Source organism: Stylophora pistillata, chromosome 9, assembly GCF_964205215.1.
Source record: "Stylophora pistillata chromosome 9, jaStyPist1.2, whole genome shotgun sequence".
NCBI lineage: Eukaryota > Metazoa > Cnidaria > Anthozoa > Scleractinia > Pocilloporidae > Stylophora > Stylophora pistillata.
In genome coordinates this window covers 25,538,955-25,560,396 of record NC_142527.1, presented here as the reverse complement: position 1 = coordinate 25,560,396, position 21,442 = coordinate 25,538,955, and the positions used below count along the sequence as shown (strand labels likewise).

Here is a 21,442-nt window from a genome sequence, read left to right as displayed (position 1 = left end):
CAAGCTTATTATTAAGCAGGGGTGTTCGTGATTTTGGCGCCGAGTCAAAGTAATTCGTTTATTTGATATTTTGTGATGTAAAAGACGTGCTGCTGGATAATCGAAAAAAATATCTTGGCAAGTTTTCGTTCGCATTTTATAACAATACTCGTAGCGGGCTCCTTGATAAACATTCTATAATTAACACACTTAATTACGTCAGAAGATCAAAGAGGCAGCTTCCCAGAGTCTGCATGGATGTCTAAGCCAATCACATTCTGGTAGCCCCGCGGTCAATTGCTCTGCTTAGTGATATCGCTAGCTATCTTTCAAATCCAAACATTCTTGATACGACTAAAAGAGTTTTTGGCTCTTTCTACTATTTGCGAAACAAAAATGACACAAGTGAAAGGTTCGAGTACATGTGTCTTGCCAAAAGTAAGTAATTCACTGAAAAGCATTTTTTTTCCGCACTATTCAGTGAGGATAAGGGCGAGCTTTCCTTTAATTACACCCGTACCGTGATTTGCATAGCAACGTACGAGTCGTGCTTCAAGTAGTTTGATAGCTTCTGTTAGAGTCAGAAACAAATTTATCGCTGCGATTGATTAGAAAAATTATTCGTTTGATAAGGGTTGCAAAATGAAGTTCCAAGGAAAGGTGTTTTTGATGGAAAGTAGGTTTCCTAAAGTGGCCTAAAATAGACACAGCTGTCTGCGAAAAAATGTGGCATTGAAAGACAGAAGAAAACAGTAACACTTCGGCTGCAAAATGCAAATAAAATTTTTTTGTCATTTTCTTGCTTTCTTATTTGTCATTTTTCAAGCGATTTATTGAGAACTGGAAATTTATGGATGGTGAAACGGCAGTAAATTTTGTTTTTAATCTTTTTAATATCTCCTGATTAGCATCGAAAACGTGGTTTAGCTTAATGTCTTGCCATAAAAGCAAAAACAAGAAACAAAATTTGGAAAGGAAAGAAGATGAGAAATCGCTTGTTTGTCGTATTTAGCGAAAGCTATAACTTCCGGTGTTGAAACATTTCCAAGCCACTTCCGCTTTTCAAAGCGACCGAGTTATGACTTCACTAATGGCGTCACGTCAAATTGGGAGTCCTATCCCACATCCTCCTAAGCGCGCTTGGAGCGACGACCAAACGTGTCAGGTAATACAGCTTAAATTAAAGACAGGTTTCACCAGGCCTGATCACAGCAACTGACTGCTTCATGTTGCATTTTGCGCAGCTGGACGAATCTGTAGTGACACCCGGCTTCGCTTACAACATCGCGAGGTATTTTCCTTCGGGAACTCACGCTGATAAAGAGAGGTGCATAGAACTCATGGAGAAGATTGGAGTATCATCAGATCCAGCAATGTGGTATTCAACAGGTGAGAAGCTCTTAGAGTGATAGGCTTAGAATTTCAAAGAAAATGTATTAACCTAATTTGTTGTTATTATTCTTCGCCCACAGCTCCGGTGTCTCCCGCGCGACCACGGAGCGTGCCGCCACGATGCACTCGTTTCCCGGAGAAGAGCAAACACAGTTCTACGAAAAACCCGGAGCTGTTTTACATGACCACTAATAAAAGGGAATTCGGAGGAAATTTTGGTCCGCCGGCAAGGAGTGCAAGGTAAAGGGATTTTTCATTTTATGTTTGAATTGCGCAAAATGCGGTGTCTTAGCAACGGAATGTGAACCTCGTTTAGTTTCATTGTTCTCTCTTTTTACGCAGACCAAGCACTTCCAAAATATTCTCAAGCAGAAATAGCGACAGTTCCACAACATATCGGACTGACTTTAGTTCAAAGAACGATAAAAAAGTAAAGGGAATTCGCACGGGTAGCTCATCTGGTAACAGAAGCAATAATCCGCACCCCTCCGAGGTAGGAATAGGGGAGATTATTTTAAATTAAGAGTAAATAACGATTAGAAACGTTTGCATTTAATGCAGCTGTTATTCTACGAATTGTTAAAGCTGATTTGCTCTATAATTTTCATTCCAAGGGTAACAATTAGTCAACGAAACGACATCGTAACCTCTTGAACCAATTGGTAGATTCTTTAGCATTAGTTACGAACGCGTAGCTGCGATGGCCGAGTGGTTAAGGCGTTGGACTTGAAATCCAATACGGTTTCCGTGCGTAGGTTCGAATCCTGCTCGCAGCGCATACAATTTTTATTTTTACTATTAGTTATTTTCTTTTACATTTACAAAAGTCTCTCCAATGATTTACCAGCAGCTTTCATATTTTCCGCATGTTTCTCAACTTTATTAATTGGGAACCTAATTCGCAGCTGATTAGCTTTAAATGTACTTTTTACCTCTTCATAAAAACAGAAGATATTTATAATTTTAAAAAGCCTACCTAAGCTTGATGGTCAGACTATCAAGCAGAATTAAAAAATTAAATCTTCCTGCTTGGAATTTGGGATTTATTCTGTTTAAATAGATAAATCGAGCAAAAACTGTTAATTCAAGCTTGACCCAGTTAAGTCTTAATATTCATTTCTTCTTATAAATTTTTTTGTTTCGATTCCCAAGGCGTTCATAACATGGAAATTCGCAAGCCGATTTCCATCAGTACTCTGTGAAGAGATTGACCCAGAAGCAATGAATGAAGTGTGTAAAGATGAACTTAAATCTACCTATCAGAGTGATTACACAGGAATTCCACAGGGTAATTATAAGGCCAAAAGTCCAAGCCTACAGTGCAATTAGTTATATGGCTTCTTAACACTAATGTGATTGGGTGAGAATCAGATCATTAGAATAACTGTGAAGTAATTCATGAGCAGTAACATACAGAAAAGATGCAACAAAAATTATGTGAAACTGATCACTTTTTATTTTTGCTTAAATCTGTAATTTAGCAAATGGTTACTTTTTTTTTGCAGTATAATATTTTTGAAAAAGTTTTTGGCAGAAAAAGTCTTGGGATTGATGGAAAATGGAACCCACCACCATGCTGTTTTTAAGAATTAAAGAGGAAAAAAATTCTGGTGGTTATATTCTGGTGGCAGGGTTTACTATTTTGATTTCTTGTGTTGCCAATGAACCAGAGTAGATTTTCATTGTGTATAGTGTTGTCTTATTTTTTGGCTACTTCTAGTTAAAAATTCTACCTGAAGTTCCCTTGTTCTGGGAGGTCTGTTTTAGTGAAAACTGTGAACTAGTTCTTGCAAAGGCTGCCCTCAGCCTGTGGCCTCAAATGTGAAGTCACACTTTATAACTGTATGGATCAGTCTTAACCCTTTATCATATAAGGGGCAAAATCACTGAATTGTGATTGGTCAAGACAGAGGGAATTTTTTTCTTAACTTTTGTAATTGCCACGGGCAGAATTACTTGAAAATGATTGGCTGAAAATCGCTTAGCAATGGCTGCCAAGGTAAACAAATTTCTCTTTGTTTTGTAACAATGGCATCCCGTTTTGCGCGAGATCAGTAAGAAAACATTTTCCCCCTTATATTATAAACAAGTAATCACATGGTTCCTCGTAAAATTTAGGATTAATATCACTTGTGTTTTCGGAAGTTGCAGAAATTTTCCTCGTTGCTGTGTGACTCGGGCCATTTCAGCAACTTCCGAAAACACACGTGATATTAATCCTTAATTTTACTCGGCCCCATACGATTACCTATACTTTTAATTAACTACCAATCTCTGTTAATTCTCCCCTTCAGTTGCCACTCACTTCCTTGTGGATTATAGTTACAATAATTTGATTTGGTGTTAGATCAAAATAACAACTTCTACCTGATTACTTTGAGTACTCTTATTGCTTTTTGCAGCATATAATGTAGGGGTATTAATAGTGAGAAGATACCTGTTCGTCACTTCTGGAAATTAAAGGATTAAGCTACTGCAATTATAGAATTTAAAATCATGTTAAAATATAGAACCATATCAGTAAAAATATCATAAACCAAAACTTTTTTTTAATCTAAATGTAAACACAGACTGCTAAACATCATTAATTACTGAATCATTCAACAAAGTTTTGCTGTCTGTTTCGAAAGTTTCAGAACCAATATTGCATTTATTAACAAAGCATAACAGCTTTTTTGTCCTCTCCTTTTTATTTTTTAAGGGGTGAACATTTGTACTGTGTTTGAGGGAGATCTTGTTCCCTCTTTGTACAAACCTCTAAATACACTGGACTCCACATCCCGGTACAGTTATCAGGTACCTGTTGTAAGGCCCACATTGTCGGCAAACTTTACTCGTTTTGGGTGCAACAGGAACAAGTATAAACCAGCTGTGGGTGCAGGTAAGTCAGGCAAAGCATGACATTGTCTTCTGATAATTTTCCTTCTTAGCTGTGGAATTCACTCAAGATACTTTTGTATTATAAAAGAACAGAATTCAAAAAAAAAATTCAAAGATGGACAAAGTTAACATTGTTATTTACAACACATTGCATCTTATAAACAAAGTACCTTTAAAAATAGTATTATCAATGGTACTTATTATTAGTATCATGACCATCATAAAAAAGATCATTACTTTTATTTTTGTACAGGATTATTATATAATTATTTTTTATTTTTGTTCAGGACAATTAACCCTTCAATTCACAAGATCTAGTTGTTAATTCTCCTCTCCTGTAATTCAGTTATGAGAATTTGGTGTTAGATCAAGGTCGCAACTTCTCCCTGATAAGTTTGTTCTCATTACCTGTTTGCTGGATAATGTACAGATATCATTGAGAGAGCTTACATGTTAATCACTTCTGGGAGTGAAAGGGTTCGACATTTTTTCTTTCCTTTTACTTGTCAAGTTCCTACAGTATCCTACAATTCTCCGCAAATGCATCTTTATGGACAGACACATTACTCAAGAGATTATGTTGACAAGTCTGCGGTTCTTAAGGTCAGTGCTGTTAAAACCTGATGACATCATCATCACACAGGAAGCAAACGCCTAATTGAACTAACTGTAATTTAACTTTTATGTTTCAAAATTTTGTGTTTAAGTTCATTTTTTCTTTTAAACTGAAGTTTGAAGTGCTTCCTATGAAACCATCTTTGGCAAAAACAAATGGTCAATTCAAGCACATCCAAAATAATCAAAACTAAACAAAATAAAATAATATCAAGCAAGTTGAAAGAAAATAACCATAAGATTATATAAATAGTAATGATAGGGGCCCTTATATTTTGTACTTTTTATTGAAATATTCCTTGTCTGGAATGCATTTTTGCAGCAAAAAAAAAGATGTAGAATGCATATAAAAGGAAATAGTGAGTGGTTTGTATGATTATGAAAATGTCATTAAAGGATAATCTAATCTTATTTGATAACTCTTTCAATTTTATAGGAAAAATCAAAAAATTACCAGCATGCAGCAATTCCAGCATTGGATGAGTATTTAAAAACTGCAAAGCCACATGGTAAGAGTCTGCCAAACAATTTGCTTGACAAAAAGTGAAAAAAAAAAAGTAAAGTCTGTTTACAAGCCTAGTGGCCCATTAGGCCGGTGCTTAACTCCGGTTTCTGTAGCATGAAGTGACTAGGAGTATTTCTACTCCCCCCTGGATGGGATGCCAGTCCATCGCAGGGTTACCCCCAGCATTAAATTGCCGGTACCCATTTATACACCTGGGTGAAGAGAGGCACTGTGAGAGTAAAGTGTCTTGCCTAAGAACACAACACAATGTCCCAGCCGGGGCCCGAACCCGGACCACTCGATCCGGAGTCGAGCGCACTAACCATGAGGCCACCGCGCCTCCCACCAAAAAACAATTCAATTATTTTAGTTATTTAATAAATAAAAAAAAAATTTGACCTTGTCACCTGATGAATGCTAGCAGTTGAAATGTTGCAATCAATACATTGGATAGTCTGACTCTACATTATGAGATAAATGATTAAAAGTTTCAGTTATCTACAAAACCACAATAAACAACAACATTTTTCTAAAATAATTTCAGTTGTTTATAACTTGATCCTTTTATTATCAAGTACATCTCCAAAAGACTCATCTTTCACCTTAGTGGCAAAGACTTTGGACAGCTTATTTCAAATATGTTTTTGATTAAATATTTTTTTTACTGTTGACATATTGACCAAAAACCTTTGTACTCTCTACCTCACTCACAGAAAGGGAAAGTTTGATGCAAAAATTACAGAGCTTAGCAACAAAAGACAGGCGTGAGAATCATTATCCACAGTGGCTTTCACAGTGGACAGGTCCTGTGTAAAACTGCCTCCTCAAGAAGAAATAATGCATTGCTGAAATCTGGAAAATGTTTGTTGATTTATTCCAGTGCAACAATCATTGAAATTTTCTTTTATTATAAATCCACTGCAATTGTTGTAAAAAGTGGTAAATTTTTCTTCACAATTCAAAGCAATGTGAATAGTTATGTCTCCACTTAACTTTTTTTTCTTACAGTCCAGGAAGATTACTGACAATCCTTTAACTAAGTGATGCAGTGATAAACAAGAAACAACAAAGTTGTTGTTTAGGAAAGTCCTTGCAGCTTTTTTATATATTTTAATTTATTTGGATGTTCAATTGGGAGAGTTCTTTCATTACAGTGCATATTCAGATCCTTAATTTAAGAGACTAAAATGTACATTTGATGAAAGTGAAAGCTTTCTCGTGAAAAAATAAATGAAAAATATTTATTGATTTTAAGTTATTTAAAACAAGTGGAAATTCAATGTAACATTTCTCTATGTCATGCAGTGAACACACTGTTATTGTATTTGTTTGATGCTCTACAGTTAAAAAGAGGTTCTTACTTACCTCCCGAGATAATTAGAACCTCATGTTACATGCTGTCACTTGATTTAAAAAAATACCTTGTCTTGATTCAGCTTAATTGTTCACTGAGTTAAGTTGATTTTACAGTTTGAAAACAGCTTATTAAAACTGATAGTGCTAGTAGTGTAGTGTGACTACAAAATGCTGGTAACTGTTGCAGCAAAAAAGAATACCTGTCACTAAATAAGAAACTTCAGTACATGTACTTCCAGGGCTTGACACTAATGGTAGCCCACTAGCCACAGACTAGTAAAAATTCAGTTTTGGCCAGTGGTTTTCAATTTCCACTACCCAGTTTGGCTAGTAAACAGACTGAAATAGTCGTAACATCTAAAAACAACTAAGATGTCACTAGCCACTTGGCTAGTAAGTTGAAAAGTTAGTGTCGAGCCCTGTACTTCAGAATTTCTAATTTCTTAACAAAAGCAATAAAAGAAGAGTGATGACAAACAGTGATGTTCCTGGTAGTTATCTACTTATCTAATTGTCCCCCAAAAGATAGGTAGTCCAGCACTCTAGAATATAAATTTACCACCTTCATTGACTGTGCAGAAGCATTTCACTTTGACATTCGTATCCCAGCAGTATGCAGGAAGTTTGTCAGTGACCGTAGACCTAGTAAAACAGCCTAGCCTGCCACAAGTTTCCTAAGGCTCAGTGGTAGACCTTCCAAAGTACTAATCAGTAGGTTGTATGTTGGACATCTATTAGGAGCACTCTCAGAATTACCACATTAAAGTTAATTACCACACATATCAATGGTATTTTCAATGTAACACTCCCTATCTAATTAGATTTTGTTTTCTTTCCTGATGTTTGTCCATTTCCTGTACAATCCACTATGATCTTTCCTGTGGCCACCATACAGAGAAAGGGAACAACTATCCAGATACCATTTGGAATGATGTATAAAAACACTGCAGACTTCCAGTCATTGTGGTTCACAAAGTGTTGTCCACCACACAACTCACTAGAGACAAGGAAATAGAAAACTGTTTTGGAAAATGTCATTGTGCTCACCATGAAAGCAACCAGCACTGATAGTCCAACTTTGCCCTTGTTATACTATGAGAAAAAAGACAAATTTCAAATACGTAATTTCCCACAAAAAATACCTCCACCCCATTGCCAGAATAGCAAATAAGCACCTCTCCATAAGCACTCCTCTTTCTCGTTTCTTGACCTTTTGATCCTCAAGAGAGACTAGCATCTAATTTTTCTTTACAATATCATGCACCCCTGAATCACACATTTAAGGTCACAAGAATAGATTGAGGATAAGATCAACAACCAAATAAACTTTTGATTGTTGAACAAATTCTCCTTGTAAGCACCTTAGGAAATATATAGAGAACAAAAATGGAGAATGTACACATTGATGTTAGACTGTAGAGGGTTAATAAAATAGGGAAGATGGAGTTCCATCATTTAAAAAAGAAACACCCTTGTTGTTTCTTATGAGTGAGAAATAACTGCAAAACAACTTACCATTATTAGAGCAATGATGTTAAGACACATTTCTGCCAGATTCATGCTAAGATAAGAGTAAAAGGAAAAATATTAGGTGCAATAATATAATAATTATGTAGAGTAAGAGTAAGATTGTAAGTTGAATCTAAAATAAAAGAATCCAACTGGGGTGGATCAGAGAATTGAGAAAGAGGGAACTAAAATGAGTCACTGCCTCTAATACCACAAATACCATAGCATGGCACTTAGTGAATAGAACTGTTCTAAAGACCCTATTTGAAAGATTAATGATAACAATAAATATAATTTAGAATAACAAAAAGTAAACAATTATTCAGAAAGGTATCATACCCTCCTTAATTAGTCTCCAATAATCGTGTTCAGTTTGTGTCATTTGGGAAAGTAGAATAAAATGAATGACGTGTTTTAAAAGAACGGCCACCATATATATGTGCACCATCTCCTTTCAAGACATTTAAAAGGGAGAGCGAGGGGTGGTAACAGGCAGGTTTTTGATGCTTGAGTCCTAAAGATCGTCGTGGCAATCTTGCCAATACTTTAAATGTAGTCTCCCCTAGAATGTTAAGGCAGATTAGCAATAAAACTATGCTTGTCAAGCTCAGGCCAGGAGAGCTCGCCAGATTATTGTACTACTGTCATTCTACTGTAATTACGTTGAAAAAACTCACAAGCTTTGTCCATATTTAAATGTGTCGTTCAGATCTGCGTATCTTTTGTCGACGTGGATGTAAATATTGTCTGAAACAAACAAAATCAAAGTATGTATAAATTTGATCCTATAACTGCGCTATACAACAAGCCACTGAAAACAAAATCAAACCGTTTCTTCTCTCTGCGTGACTTTTAGCTGAGTCATAGTTCAGTCTTTTTTTAAAGATTACAACTTACAATGCGGAAAGAGATAGTTCCATTTTCCTCCCGGTAGTGTGCGGGGTCGCAAAATCACAAACAAGGCGTCGATTGTGACAAGAATACTTGAAATTAAGAGCCAAACAGCGACCCAAAATGGAAGATTTCGCCCCGCCATCTGTTATACCTAACGATCTAGTTTTCTTGATCCCGGGAATTTGCGCAAGGTGGCGTGGGTAACGTTTTCTATTCTGGTCACGCAACGCAATACGTCGCGAGGCCATGAAAACTTCACGTTGAGCACGCAATATCCTTGGTAACTTCGATTAAAATTGCGTGACTTGGATGAATCGGTGCATGCAATAGATACTTACATGGCTCAAAAAGGAAGTTCCATTTTCCATCTGGTAGTGAATGGGGTCGTAAAAGTACAAACAAAGCGTCGATCGTGACAATAATACTTGAAATAAAGAGCCACACTGCTACCCAAAATGGAAGAATTCGTCCAGCCATAATGAACTTGAGCTGCTGTCTATTAAATGATCACGCAATGTATTGTGGGTCAGATTTGTGAGAGCAGCCTGTCACTCTAGTTACGCAACACTACGTTCTAAAATGTAATGGTTTGCACAAATTTGCCCAAAAGCTAAGAAGTGTTAAAAATATCTGAGCAACTAATTGCGCGGGGCAGAAAATTGGATCTAGTGAACAAAGTCGCGGCTTGATGGAAAGCTCTCTAGAAAAAATTATTTTGTAAAGAGACATCCCATATTTCATAACTGTTGCTTTAACACAGTTCAATTGAGTTGTATAATTATTATTTCGGTAAAAAATTGTAAAAGGAAAAGAACAGCCAAACAAAACAAATCAAACCACAACAGATAATTCTGTTTACCCTGCAGCTTTGTTAATTTTTTTTATTTCCTCAATTTTAAGAAACCCAACTAACAAGTTTTTAACCAGTTTTCCAACCTAGCAAAATCTAACATATTGAACATAGGCTAGCTACTGTGACTGACTTGGTACAAAATGTGTTGATATGTATTAAAATAAAGGTATGGAGACTGGCCAGGGGGAATGAGGAAATTTCATCCAAGGTTGGCTCTAAGTAGTTCAAGTTTAGATGGGGGGGGGGGGGGTGGGTTTGTTGTGCACCTTAACATCTATAGCTAATATCTGAAATATGCAAGCAAGCACTCCTTGAGGAGTATGATGCAAACTACTCAGCACTAGAGAAGGTGAACTGATCATGAGCTACAATAGCCCATTTCCGAATTACCCTTGGCCTCGTTTTCAAAACGAGTCCTTGTGCTCATCCTTTTATATGATCATAAGTTTTCATTCACATGCCAATTAAACTCATTTTCACAAGAATGGTTGAGCACCAGGCCTCGTTTTGAAAAAGAGGCCAAAAGTAATTCGGAAATGGCCTATTAACCAGGCAGAGAAAAGGATCAAATGAAAATACTGATACTGCTCTTGTAAACCACAGCGAGAAGCTTTGATTGATAGGCAAATTATCCTTGTCAGTACCAAAGGAAATGCATAGCAAAGGGTCAGGAGATTATGGCTTCCTGAGTTCAGTTGTAAAGTGTTAATGGGATTTTTTCTTCTTTTTAGATTGTTGACCACTTTCCATGCTGTGTACTAATATACTTCCTGTGGCCACCATGCAAATGAAAGGAACAAGAATCCAGATGCCATTTGGAATGATATATAAGAATACTGTTTTCCTCCAATCAGAATGGTTCACAAAGTGTTCCCCATTACACAATGAAGTAGAAACAAGGAAATACAACACTGTCTTGGAAAATGTCATTGTGCTGACCATGAAGGCAAGCAGGACTGAGAGCCCCGGTTTCCCACTGATTTGCTGTGAAAAATACAACAGATAATCATAATTAATAAGTGAGCAGAGTCTCCTATGAAAATGTGAAGCAATCAACATATAAACTGTGATGCTTTTGACCAAAATAGCACACTATATAGGTAGAGCAGGGCTACGAGTTCATCTTTTCATAAATTCCCCTGAATTCGCCACAAAAAATGTTATCAAAGGGAGGACATTACATGATGTACGGTACTATGAGGTGCAGCCAAGCGAGTCTGCAACAAATTTAGACCTCTGTGATGAGGATTGTTGTTGTTGATAAGCGTACAGACCATGCTAAAGCCACTGTCTATTTTTTTTTACTACAATTTCAACATCAAATAAAACGATCCTTTCAGTGCGTGACATGTTGAGTGACACTTTGACGCAAGCAGCATTGTCTGTACTCTTATAAACAATGGCAAATTGGCCAATCAGATTACGACATTACTGCTATTTGTGGTAAAAATTGCAATAATGGTCAAGACAAAAAGTATGAAGAGGCTCTGATGTCTGGTAGCAGAAAATTAATGATTCACAACAAAGTTGCTGAGATTAGATTAAAACAATTTCCGTCAATTGCCCAGCTGAGAAACATCTCTCATTTGAAATGAGCTGATCAATCTATTTGTATCAAAACCTTCCATATTGTAAATAACACCTTGAATCACTTAATAGTTAGACACCATAAATTATTATACCTCCTACTGCAAAGTTGATGGTTAGATTTAAATGCTGCATGTAATATTAAATGAAGAGTTTATCTCAATTTAATGAGTTTGACTTGATCACCGCTTATTTTAAGGTTACTGCCTATTTTAAAAGGAGTTACGGAATGGCGAGAGAGAAAAACAGGAAGACTGGAGATACTGGCCTTTTCTTTCATTTGACAATTTGACCTTGCTTCGATAGAGATAACCCCCAACAACAAAAAATTAGCGAAGAAGGTTCAACCCCCCTTGTCTTTTAGTGCAGAGGTTAACAGTAATGATGGCATAATAAGAGTAGCCTTGCAAATAACCCAGTCTAGTATTAATATTGTTCTCTCAGAGCATTTCATCAGAATCTTTCTTGGTAAAATGATACAAAGCAGATTTAATGTTTGCGAAAAAATTACTTTTTAAGCCTTGTTACCATTTGCTTCTATCCATATAAGACATTGTTGAAGATTGTTAAAGAGGTTTGCTTGTACCAACAAACAATACAAAACCCACTTGGAAAAATCTGAGAAGGGCTACAGTGTGCACTAAGCTTAGCAACTGACAGGCCCTCACATTTCCAAATTCACCATGCCCTCTGCTAAGGAGACAAGGAGATTTGAAAATCACATCATGCATCATCGGTAGCAAGGTCAATAAAATTGTCTTGCAATGTGTACTTACTATGGCTAAAACAATGTAGTTGATGAACACCTCTACCAGATTCATCCTAAGAGACAAAATGGTAAGTGACAGATGAATATCAACATCACTTCATAAGTGGTTAACTATAAGACACATCCAGGGGCCTAATGGTGAGTGTGTTGGATTTAGGATCAAAAGTTCCTGCTCCCAGCTCTGAATCAGTATCCTTTGAGGGTTTTCTAGCAAAAGACAATTTACTCTCACAGTGCTTCATTTGACCAAAGAATATGAATGGGTAGCTCTGAGCTGTCAGGGTAGCAAGATACAATTCTGGGGCAGCCTGAGTGGAACTTAAAAGGTCCAGGTTGGATACCTGGCCCAGTCAATTTGCTTTTGGAAAAGACTTTTTACTCTCACAGTGCCTCCCTCCACAGAGGAGTATTGATAAGCACCAGCAAACTGTCAGGGAAGCCTAACAGAATGCCTGAGGGGGGACCTATATTGGACTGGCATCCTATTTAGCATTAAATTTCTCCTCATTGTCTCATGCGATGCAAACCAAGATAATTAAGCTCCGAATGGATGAATCATTTGCTTTTCAAGCAGACTTTAACAAATGAACCACCATCAAATCCAATTACTTTGTGCCGCTACAGGAAGTAAGAAAGTCTCTAACAGTTATGAAAGTCACTCTCATATTCTGACTTAACCTTGAAAACCAATTCGCCATTTACAATTTAGCTTTGCCTACTGTGAATTTCAGTTATGCAAACTTACAAGCTTATTCCCTTGACAAATGTGTCCTTGAGATCTGAGTATCTTAAGTCAACTTGGAGGTAAAGATTGTCTGAAAGAAAAATTAAATAGAATGACATTGTAATTTAGTCAAGATACAGTTGGCTTTAAGAAATTTAAAACTTTGGAGTTTTTCAATGTTAGTAAGGTCACCTTTCTCCGTCGGCCCTAGCTTCTAAGGTTGAGGCGGTTAAACAATTTTTTCTGACATTAATCTTGCAAGAATGACAGATATGTACGTTTCCATTCAGATTTGAGAGTTCAAACAGGGTACAAAACATTTTGAACCCAGCTATCAAATGTAACATGTAGTATTCGCTACTTTTCTCTGCACTTTTGCGTGACACAAATATTTTCCTTCGCAAAGAGTCGTTTTATGCTTACAAGGCTGGACGATATGGTTCCATTTCCCTCCTGGTAGGGTATGAGGACGCAGGATGACAAACAAGGCATCAATCGTGCAAATAATACCAGAAATAAAAAGCCATGCAGAAACCCAGAAAGGAAGATTTCGCACCGTCATCTTCGAACAAACAGAAGCCAAGACAGTGGTGATTTGGGCTGCCTGTTCAGAATTGGAAGGACTGTGCTACGCCAAACAAGGTCACATAGTGACGTCATAAAGTTCCTCAAAGCGAGTCGGTAGTTGTCTTCTTGAGTCGCCATTTTTGATTTCACTTTTGTACTTGGCTTGTAAATTAGTCTCCAAAGCGCCGAAGAGATCGCAACAATCCCGGAATATTTAATTTGGAAAGCTTTAAGGCTTTCCGTAGAAGCCTGTGATGGCCTCAAATCAACGCTATGAACCGGTGTGTGCGTCGTTTGTTCATTTCATGTTTACGTTGGTTTAGATTTTTCCTTCGAATTCCTTAATTTAATTAATGCCCCTTTTGATGTTACGTTCTTGTTGAGCGAGTAATATTGAAATCCTGATTTGTTTTTCGTTGTGGGTATTCTCTTTCGTTTCGTTTACAACGTATTCTCAAACAATACTACCTGCGTTGCGCATCATGTGAGTTGAAATATAAACTGTTTGGAGCGGCCAACATAAGTCTGATTTACCAACCGAATGTTTTTTTTCTGATAATGTGGTAAATTTTAAATCGTTTATACGCATCGTTGTTGAACTCACGACTTAAATAGTGTTAAATTCGCCGCGAAATAAAATAAATCGCTCTTCGAAGATTTTTCCTGAGTAGGGAGATAAGATTAGATAACTTACCTTTTATTTGTTGCTTGCAAATGATGTAGATATTTTCAGTCCATGAGCTTATCTACGAACGAGCAAGTTAATTGCTAGGAGTATTTTACTCCGGGATATTAAGTTGTGGAGACTGTTATTTGTTCAGTTTGTTGAAAGTAAATGTCCTTATGGTGATATTCAAATATTTTCTTACGTTATAATACCAGAGGTAGGTAGGTAGTAGTGATTACCAGAATTGGATTGACAAATTTTTCAGGGTTAACCATTTTAGCAGGTGTTCTTCGTGATAAACATGTTGATGTGGCTACTTTTAGGGAAGTTTAGAAAGGAAATCCATTATGAACTGCTGTTGGTTACAAACCCCCTAATTCAATGTTGTTCAATATAATGGTAGAAAAAAGTGCAATGTTTTAGGAGAATGAGGAAGTAAAAGTAAAATGAATAAAGGGGGTAAGTTTTTAAAGAAACTGTGGTGCCGTGTTGGTGAGGGTAACAAGGTAATTTGGTTATATCAACTAAGTGAATTTGTAAATTGGCCACTGTAAAGAGTTAAGAAGCTGACCTTTTGAGTGTTAGCCCTTTATCAGAGCAAAGTAAAAGTAGGATGGTATAAGAGATAGAATTCGTATGCTAATCCAGGATATTGTGATCTCAATGGTTTAGTGGCAACAATATTCTGTAAGATTGTAGTAAAAAGTGGTTTTCCTATTAGGTGGCTACCACTGAACCTCCTCCTCCTCCTTCTGTTGCTGTTGTCTTGACGATAGCCATGCCCCCAGAGGACAATACCTCGTGCTCACCACCTCCCCCTTATGAACCAACTGATGAGCAGGAAACTACTGGAGGTACTCTTATTACTATGATGTTTTTCTTTATGATCCATCAAATATTTTTGATTGCATGCACAATTGATTGAAATGCAACACATGACCAAATATTCCCAAGCTTAAAGTGAAACTGGTAGAAATCCCAGGATATTCCTCAATTTTCAAACCTTATGTCCACTATGATACGTCTTTGTTTAAAATATAATTCAAGAAGAGCGAGTGTTTTGTGGTTGTTACAAAAGAAGGGAAATATTTGTTTGTTCATTGAGTTGTTTCAGAGAACACTCAAAAACAACATCCCACTAAGTAAACTGTAAGCTGTCCATAAACACTTTTTTCAGGTGCATGGGAAAATATTTGAAGGAAAGTAAACACAATAGCCCCTATTTCTTTTCTCTGTTCCTTAAGCTGACAGTTTTCCTCAAGCTTTGCTCTTAGAAAATTTTTTACACCTTGGAACAGATCAGGTGGTGTTCGTGCTCTGATTGCGTTGCATCATGGTTGTAAAACAAAAATTGAGTCATTTGCATCTTGACATGTTGGATTGAACTTCTTTGGTGGCAGCGAGATAGCGTGAATATATGTGGATTGTAATGAGGATTCACTGTCTGTTGCCGTTCCTTCGAAAGTTAAAAAGTTTGACGAGACTGCGCGACTCCCGTCATTCTTCCGTGATGAATTCATTCCTGGGAGGCAACTGACATTATTTTGAAAGATTCGAAACTGCAATCTGCCTAAGAATCTCAACACAAATGGCAACAGTTGCACTCACAACCAGTGGCAGGATGAGTAATTTCAAAGTCAGAAATTATATTCCTAGATGCGAGTTATTTAACAGGGAATTGACCCTTGACATGCAAACGCATGTTAAGTTAAAGAGACAGAGACCTTGTAATACACAAACTTTTTCCACCAAGTGTAAATACAGGATTTGTAAGAGAAGCCTCACGCCTCCTAAGAATGAATTTGTCGCGCTCCACGTTTAGTAAAAATGTACAGAGTTTCAAAATACCCTTTAAGAATGATGGAAACCTAGATGAGGGTTGTGAGAAATGTGTCTCTAGAGATATTTCTGCTGGAGAGAAGTATATTCTAAAACAAAGAAAATAGTGCAGGCACAGAAGAAAATATTGCCTTTTATAACACAATCTCATCCGGCTTTGCCAAACCTCAAGAACATACAGATGTGGAAATGATGCCTCAAAACTGATCCTTATTATCACATTGCAAAGGAAAGTCATCAAGAGTTATCCTTATAAGACCTAAACTTTGAGGGTAGAAGATTTAAAAGCCCTAGTGAATGGTTGGAGATGCACAGACCTATCAACACCTTTCAACAGTCGACTGCCTTTTGCTTTCCGGCTTTCCGGCATGTCGCCTCACGTAAGGTAGAGGTTTTCATGGATCAAGTGACTCTTTTCATTGCTCTAATCAAACTGTCCTTCATTCAATGATTAAGATAGAAGATTTACCACACAACACTCGTGATTAGTTAATTTTACTTCACTTAGTAAAGTAGATTTACAACACGATTGAGTACATATAATGAATGTCCTTGCAGTAGTAACGCTATGTAATGCAATACACTAAATGCAACAATGGGCCTTTTTGCTCCACAAAAGGGTCTCAAACACTATCACTTAGTATATGCATAAAACATTTGTACTGTTGGAGTGCGTTTGAGTGCATTTGGTCAGAGCTGTTGAAGAAGGATCAAAGTAGCCATACAAATCTTTGAAAGACTTCAAACTACGCTGTACAATGAATTTGACCTCGAAAACCAGTCTCAAATTACATGTTAAAAATACAATGCCTGTGTTTGTCCTTGAGAATTATAGGGTACGTGACAAATACATACGAGAAATACTTCTACACATTCAGAATATATCAAATTATATTCCCCTCTAGTGAAAGGAAAAAGAAACGGCCTAACTTTTACGGAATGTTCAGTGAAAATCAGCCAATTTCTGCTGCTTTTACTGCCATATTGAAAATAATGCTACCACAATGCAATGTAATCGGAGTACGCGCACTGCCTGGGAATAGATAATGTCAGCGGACAAATATCTGTAAATGTTTTGGCACCAAGTAGAGGCTAATGATTATATTTAGCCTTTTTATGCCCCTTAGTATACAGCATTTTTTCTTTGGGAAGGGTCCTGATTTTATCAAAAGATAAATTGTTTCATTGTTGTTTACATCATCAGATACTGATCTGCCACCATCTTATGATATTGCGGCTAAGCTACCAACTTATGAGGAGGTAGAAAGAGTCAAAGGGCAACAGGATGGTTTGGTGAGTTACTCAAGCCTTGTTGTATATGCACATGTCTAACAGTTTGGTGCATGAATGCTGATAACAAACTGTCATTCCTTAGTTATGCAACTGATGATCTGGCCCTTTTTGTATTTCAGGTTGAAAGAAATGCTATTTTGCTTGATGGTGGAGTAGGTATGAATAGAATGTCTTTTTTATTCAAATCTTGTCTTATATAGCTACTGCTTTTTATCTTTGACCATGTTACAAAGCCACTACTAGTATCATTTTCTGGAAATGCATCTCTAGGTGATGGCACAACTTTAACAATTTATTAATTTTTCCTTTTCTGTTGTGTAGAAGTCGCACTTGGAAATGACTGGCTGTTTTTGATCTGTTTTATATGTAAGTTATTTTGTGTTACTAAGTAATATTTAACTTGCAAAATATTTCATGATTGTGACCTGTAGGTGTCTTGATACCTTATGTATCTCTCATCAAAATGAACGGGCCTGATTATAGTCTGTGAATTGAGGGAGCTCATCTCCTTGACTTATATAGGGTTAGGATATTTAAAGATAATATATCACCTCCCATTTGGATTGATGAAAGCTGATTGTTAACCCTTTAACTTGGAAGATCTGATTGTTAATTATCCCCTCTAGCTGTTACACATTTCCTGGTAAATTAGTTCTGAGAATCTGGTGTTAGATCAGGATAACAATTCTACCTGATAAGTTTGAGTATTCTCATCACCTGTTTGCCAGAAAATGTATGAAAATTATAGGGAGAAGTTTCATGTTAATCACTTCTGGGAGTTTAAGGGTAATCGTGTCCTGATTCAGCCCATAACAGTGAAGCTATTTATTGGAAAAATACAAGTGAACTTGCACGGTTTTTTTTGTTCCTCTTTAGATCTTTATACCCTGCTTTGAGTGAGAGATGAAGCTCTTGCTTGTTTAACCCTGTAACTCCCAAGATATTTTTTTATTCTCTGCTCTAGCCTGTGATACACTTCCCTGTAAGTGACATATTAACAATAGTAAGAGTTTGGTGTTAGATCCAGGTAACAACTCTCATTACATGTTTACTGGATAATGTATGGATGTCATTGGGAGAACTTACATGGTAATCACCTCTGGGAGTTAATTTGAAATGATTCTGCTGTTTTATGGGTGAGTTTTGATTTCTGTTTTGCTAGTGGCTTTTGTTTTCAACTGGTTGGGATTCTTTGCGGCATACTGTATGACCAACACCATTGCTGGGAGGTATGGTGCAATGTCTGGCTTTGGACTGTCCGCAGTCAAATGGATTCTTATACTAAAGGTGAGAAATGTCACAAAATGACTAAAGTGTTAGAAGGGGTTTCTCTGTTAACCAGTGCTTTCACTGAGATGATTGTAGGTAGTACATGTATATTTTTGATATGTGCTTATACAATTTTTGTAGTGTTCAACTGTTCCATAGTACATGTAAAATGAATGGGGGAAACTTCTGTGCACAACTGTCCCTGTAGCCTCTATTTTTGTGCTGAAAGTAACTATTTCCAATAGATTAAAAATTTGTTCCTCTTGTAGAATTCATCTTCGGTCGACACAGAGTTTGTCCATTCCTGGCTTTGGTGGATTGCTCTTGCCCTCGGTAAGAATAACTCATTATCTGGTGAATCATATCTACGGAACTATAAATGTTGTACAGTAAATGGTTTGAAGTCAAGAGTAACATGTGAAAATGTGGTCTGATAGGGTAAGAGTAGCTTAGAGAAGGACTTTTTCAGTAGTAGTGACTGACGTTTCAACAACTTGAGTGGTGGTCATCAACAGGCGAGTGAAGAGGTGTTGTCAGTCCAGTTAAACTGATTGGTCAGTTGAGCTCTGATGTTACCAGTATTAGCTGTAAGATGCAAGTGGTGTTAATCATTTTTGATTGGTCAGTTTTGATTGGTCAGTTTTGATTGGTCAGTTTTGATTGGTCAGTTTTGATTGGTCAGTTTTGATTGGTCAGTTTTGATTGGTTGTTAGTGGTAATTGCTGTACTGTTGGGAGTTACCATAATTTCCGGCCGTTTGTTTACCCGCGGGTAATCTGTTGATTTTGCCTTAAAAACGCGCCACTGCGGGTAATAGGAAGGTGCGGGTTATGTGACAATTTTGAAATCTACTGGCAGTTGAATTAAAGAAATTTCTCACCTACCTGCGTTTCCACCTCACAGATGAATTTTATTGTATTAAGAGTGCCACAAAGCGGCACGAAAACATGATGCCGACTCGAGTTTATTTCACGCACAATTAGTTGCGCGACGAACAAATTACTATCGGCACGCGTGTAAACAAAACCTTGATGGCGACAAAAATAAACCGAGGATAACCGGCGCATCAGTAACAAATTTCCAGTTAAGAGAATTTTCACGTTTTAAGGGACTTGTTGGGCCCAGTAGAACCAGAGATATCGATTTTTTTGAGAAATCAACATGGCACTGAACGATCGTTCGCACAAAATGTGGCCACGAATTCGCATTCTGTCAAGTATGCATAGTTGTGAATTCTAGAGCACATTTGTACAAATTTCCTTTGTTTTTAAGGTGCGGGTAATCTGTTGACTTTTTTTTTTTTTTCGCTGCATGCAATAATGGGCCGGTGCGGGTAATCGGCCGTGCGGGTAATCGGCCGTGCGGGTAAACGGCCGTGCGGGTAATCGGCCGTGCGGGTAATCGGCCGTGCGGGTAATCGGCCGTGCGGGTAATCGGCCGTGCGGGTAATCGGCCGTGCGGGTAATCGGCCGTGCGGGTAATCGGCCGTGCGGGTAAACGGCCGGAAATTACAGTACTGCAGTGTTAAGTAGTTGTCTTTAACCATTAATTTATGCCTTTTTTTTAGGATGGCTGATATTTGTTCAAAGTATTTTGACCTACTTAAACATCAAGTGGTGGGTGAAGAAGGGCTGTCGTTCTTTTCAGCGTCACTGGGGAATGCCACGAGGCAGCCACAGGGATTGATTTGTTTAGACTTGATCTACTTAATGCAAAGGAGGTGGTCATTACATATTGGGTCATCTTAATGTTGTAGAGAACTATTTTATATTGGATCAAAGCCCAGAAATGAAAGGTTGCTGGGTGTACTAAACATCGCAGATGTAAGAATAATGGATTGCAGATGAAAGTGTTACTTTTTAAATCTTCCATAGTGCACCAACTGTGACGTAGCTTCTTAAACCTGTTAACTTTCAATATCTGTGTTGTAATTCTCCTTTTAAGTGGCTGTATGCTTTCTTTTAGACAAGTTATAAGAATTTGGTGTTCTGTTTCAACAATGCCCTTTGCTGACAAGTGTGTCTGTTTACATTTAATTTACCTGTTTGAAGAATAACAATATGATTTTAACCCTATACACCCTAACATCAGTATCCATATTCTCCATACTTTTCTCTATACATTTCCCAAGGTGCTTACAGGAGAATTTGTTTGCATTTAAGAGCTTCTTTAATAGGTGATGATTTTCTTTAGTCGTGTGAACCTAACATTTGTTGCGGGGGTCGCAGTTGTAAGGAGAAATTAGCTGTTGGTCACTCTTACGGTTAAAGGGATAAGAGAAGATGTTGTATGTTTATCTTCTGGGTGTGAAAGTGTTAGGAGAGCTTTAGAGTACTTTGGATCTTCAAGGTCTGGTTATTTTCGACAGCCACTGTAAGGCTATTTTGAAGGAAACTGCGATTGAAGGTGTGAAATGGGGTGATGAATCTCGTTCTATTCCTTAGCTAAAACTGTAGGACATTTGTGATGAAATTTAGAAGTCGTTATTATATGATAAACGAATAGGAGTTGAGGTATAGAAATGCACAAATCTGCACAGTTGTAGGCCAGTTCAAATTTAGACACTTAATATCTCGAAGAGAACCAAATAAAGGAAGCATTGTTCATGCATTATAGCAGGGATTGTGTATGGCAATCTGTTGTGTTTTAAGATCGAGTTATTTCAATCTTCAAATAATTTGAAATTTTGACTTTGTAGATGGATGATTCTGAAATTGTTAACGAACAGGAGTAGGAATTCTTAG

General features: G+C 37.2%; 4 protein-coding genes and 1 non-coding gene across 8 annotated transcripts; 3 read left to right on the top strand and 2 right to left on the bottom strand.

Moving 5' to 3' along the window:
* Positions 1–289: 289 nt before the first annotated feature.
* On the top strand, positions 290–7,204 carry LOC111343387 (uncharacterized). 2 transcript variants are annotated; one of them, XM_022950555.2, is made up of 10 exons: positions 305–417; positions 888–1,144; positions 1,224–1,368; positions 1,452–1,611; positions 1,714–1,864; positions 2,524–2,659; positions 4,073–4,252; positions 4,763–4,854; positions 5,303–5,375; positions 6,085–7,204. In XM_022950555.2, the coding sequence occupies exons 2-10, from the start codon at positions 1,058–1,060 to the stop codon at positions 6,183–6,185; spliced, it is 1,125 nt and encodes a 374-aa protein (XP_022806290.1). In that variant the 5' UTR covers positions 305–417; positions 888–1,057; the 3' UTR covers positions 6,186–7,204. The 2 variants fall into 2 exon arrangements, with proteins under 2 accessions (XP_022806291.1, XP_022806290.1); XM_022950556.2 differs by lacking the exon at positions 888–1,144 and having other exon boundaries at positions 290–417.
* On the top strand, positions 2,066–2,147 carry Trnas-uga (transfer RNA serine (anticodon UGA)). The gene has a single exon. It is a non-coding gene; the product is annotated as a tRNA-Ser (tRNA).
* On the bottom strand, positions 6,599–9,842 carry LOC148724042 (uncharacterized). Of its 3 annotated transcripts, none has more exons than XM_088732387.1 (4): positions 9,469–9,842; positions 8,914–8,983; positions 8,243–8,288; positions 6,599–7,819 (listed from the first exon to the last, which is right to left on the bottom strand). In XM_088732387.1, exons 1-4 carry the CDS (start codon positions 9,605–9,607, stop codon positions 7,541–7,543), a joined length of 534 nt encoding a protein of 177 aa, XP_088588513.1. In that variant the 5' UTR covers positions 9,608–9,842; the 3' UTR covers positions 6,599–7,540. The 3 variants fall into 3 exon arrangements, with proteins under 3 accessions (XP_088588513.1, XP_088588512.1, XP_088588514.1); XM_088732386.1 differs by lacking the exon at positions 9,469–9,842 and adding an exon at positions 9,134–9,331; XM_088732388.1 differs by lacking the exon at positions 9,469–9,842 and adding an exon at positions 9,134–9,345 and having other exon boundaries at positions 7,586–7,724.
* Positions 9,843–9,979: 137 nt separating this feature from the next.
* On the bottom strand, positions 9,980–13,671 carry LOC111343395 (uncharacterized). The gene is made up of 4 exons (XM_022950564.2): positions 13,487–13,671; positions 13,085–13,154; positions 12,347–12,392; positions 9,980–10,967 (listed from the first exon to the last, which is right to left on the bottom strand). The coding sequence occupies exons 1-4, from the start codon at positions 13,623–13,625 to the stop codon at positions 10,689–10,691; spliced, it is 534 nt and encodes a 177-aa protein (XP_022806299.2). The 5' UTR covers positions 13,626–13,671; the 3' UTR covers positions 9,980–10,688.
* A 63-nt stretch (positions 13,672–13,734) lies between these two features.
* Positions 13,735–21,316, top strand: LOC111343393 (NEDD4 family-interacting protein 1). The gene is made up of 8 exons (XM_022950563.2): positions 13,735–13,911; positions 15,019–15,151; positions 17,341–17,429; positions 17,549–17,585; positions 17,751–17,795; positions 18,592–18,716; positions 18,968–19,031; positions 20,266–21,316. The coding sequence occupies exons 1-8, from the start codon at positions 13,885–13,887 to the stop codon at positions 20,382–20,384; spliced, it is 639 nt and encodes a 212-aa protein (XP_022806298.1). The 5' UTR covers positions 13,735–13,884; the 3' UTR covers positions 20,385–21,316.
* Positions 21,317–21,442: the final 126 nt, after the last annotated feature.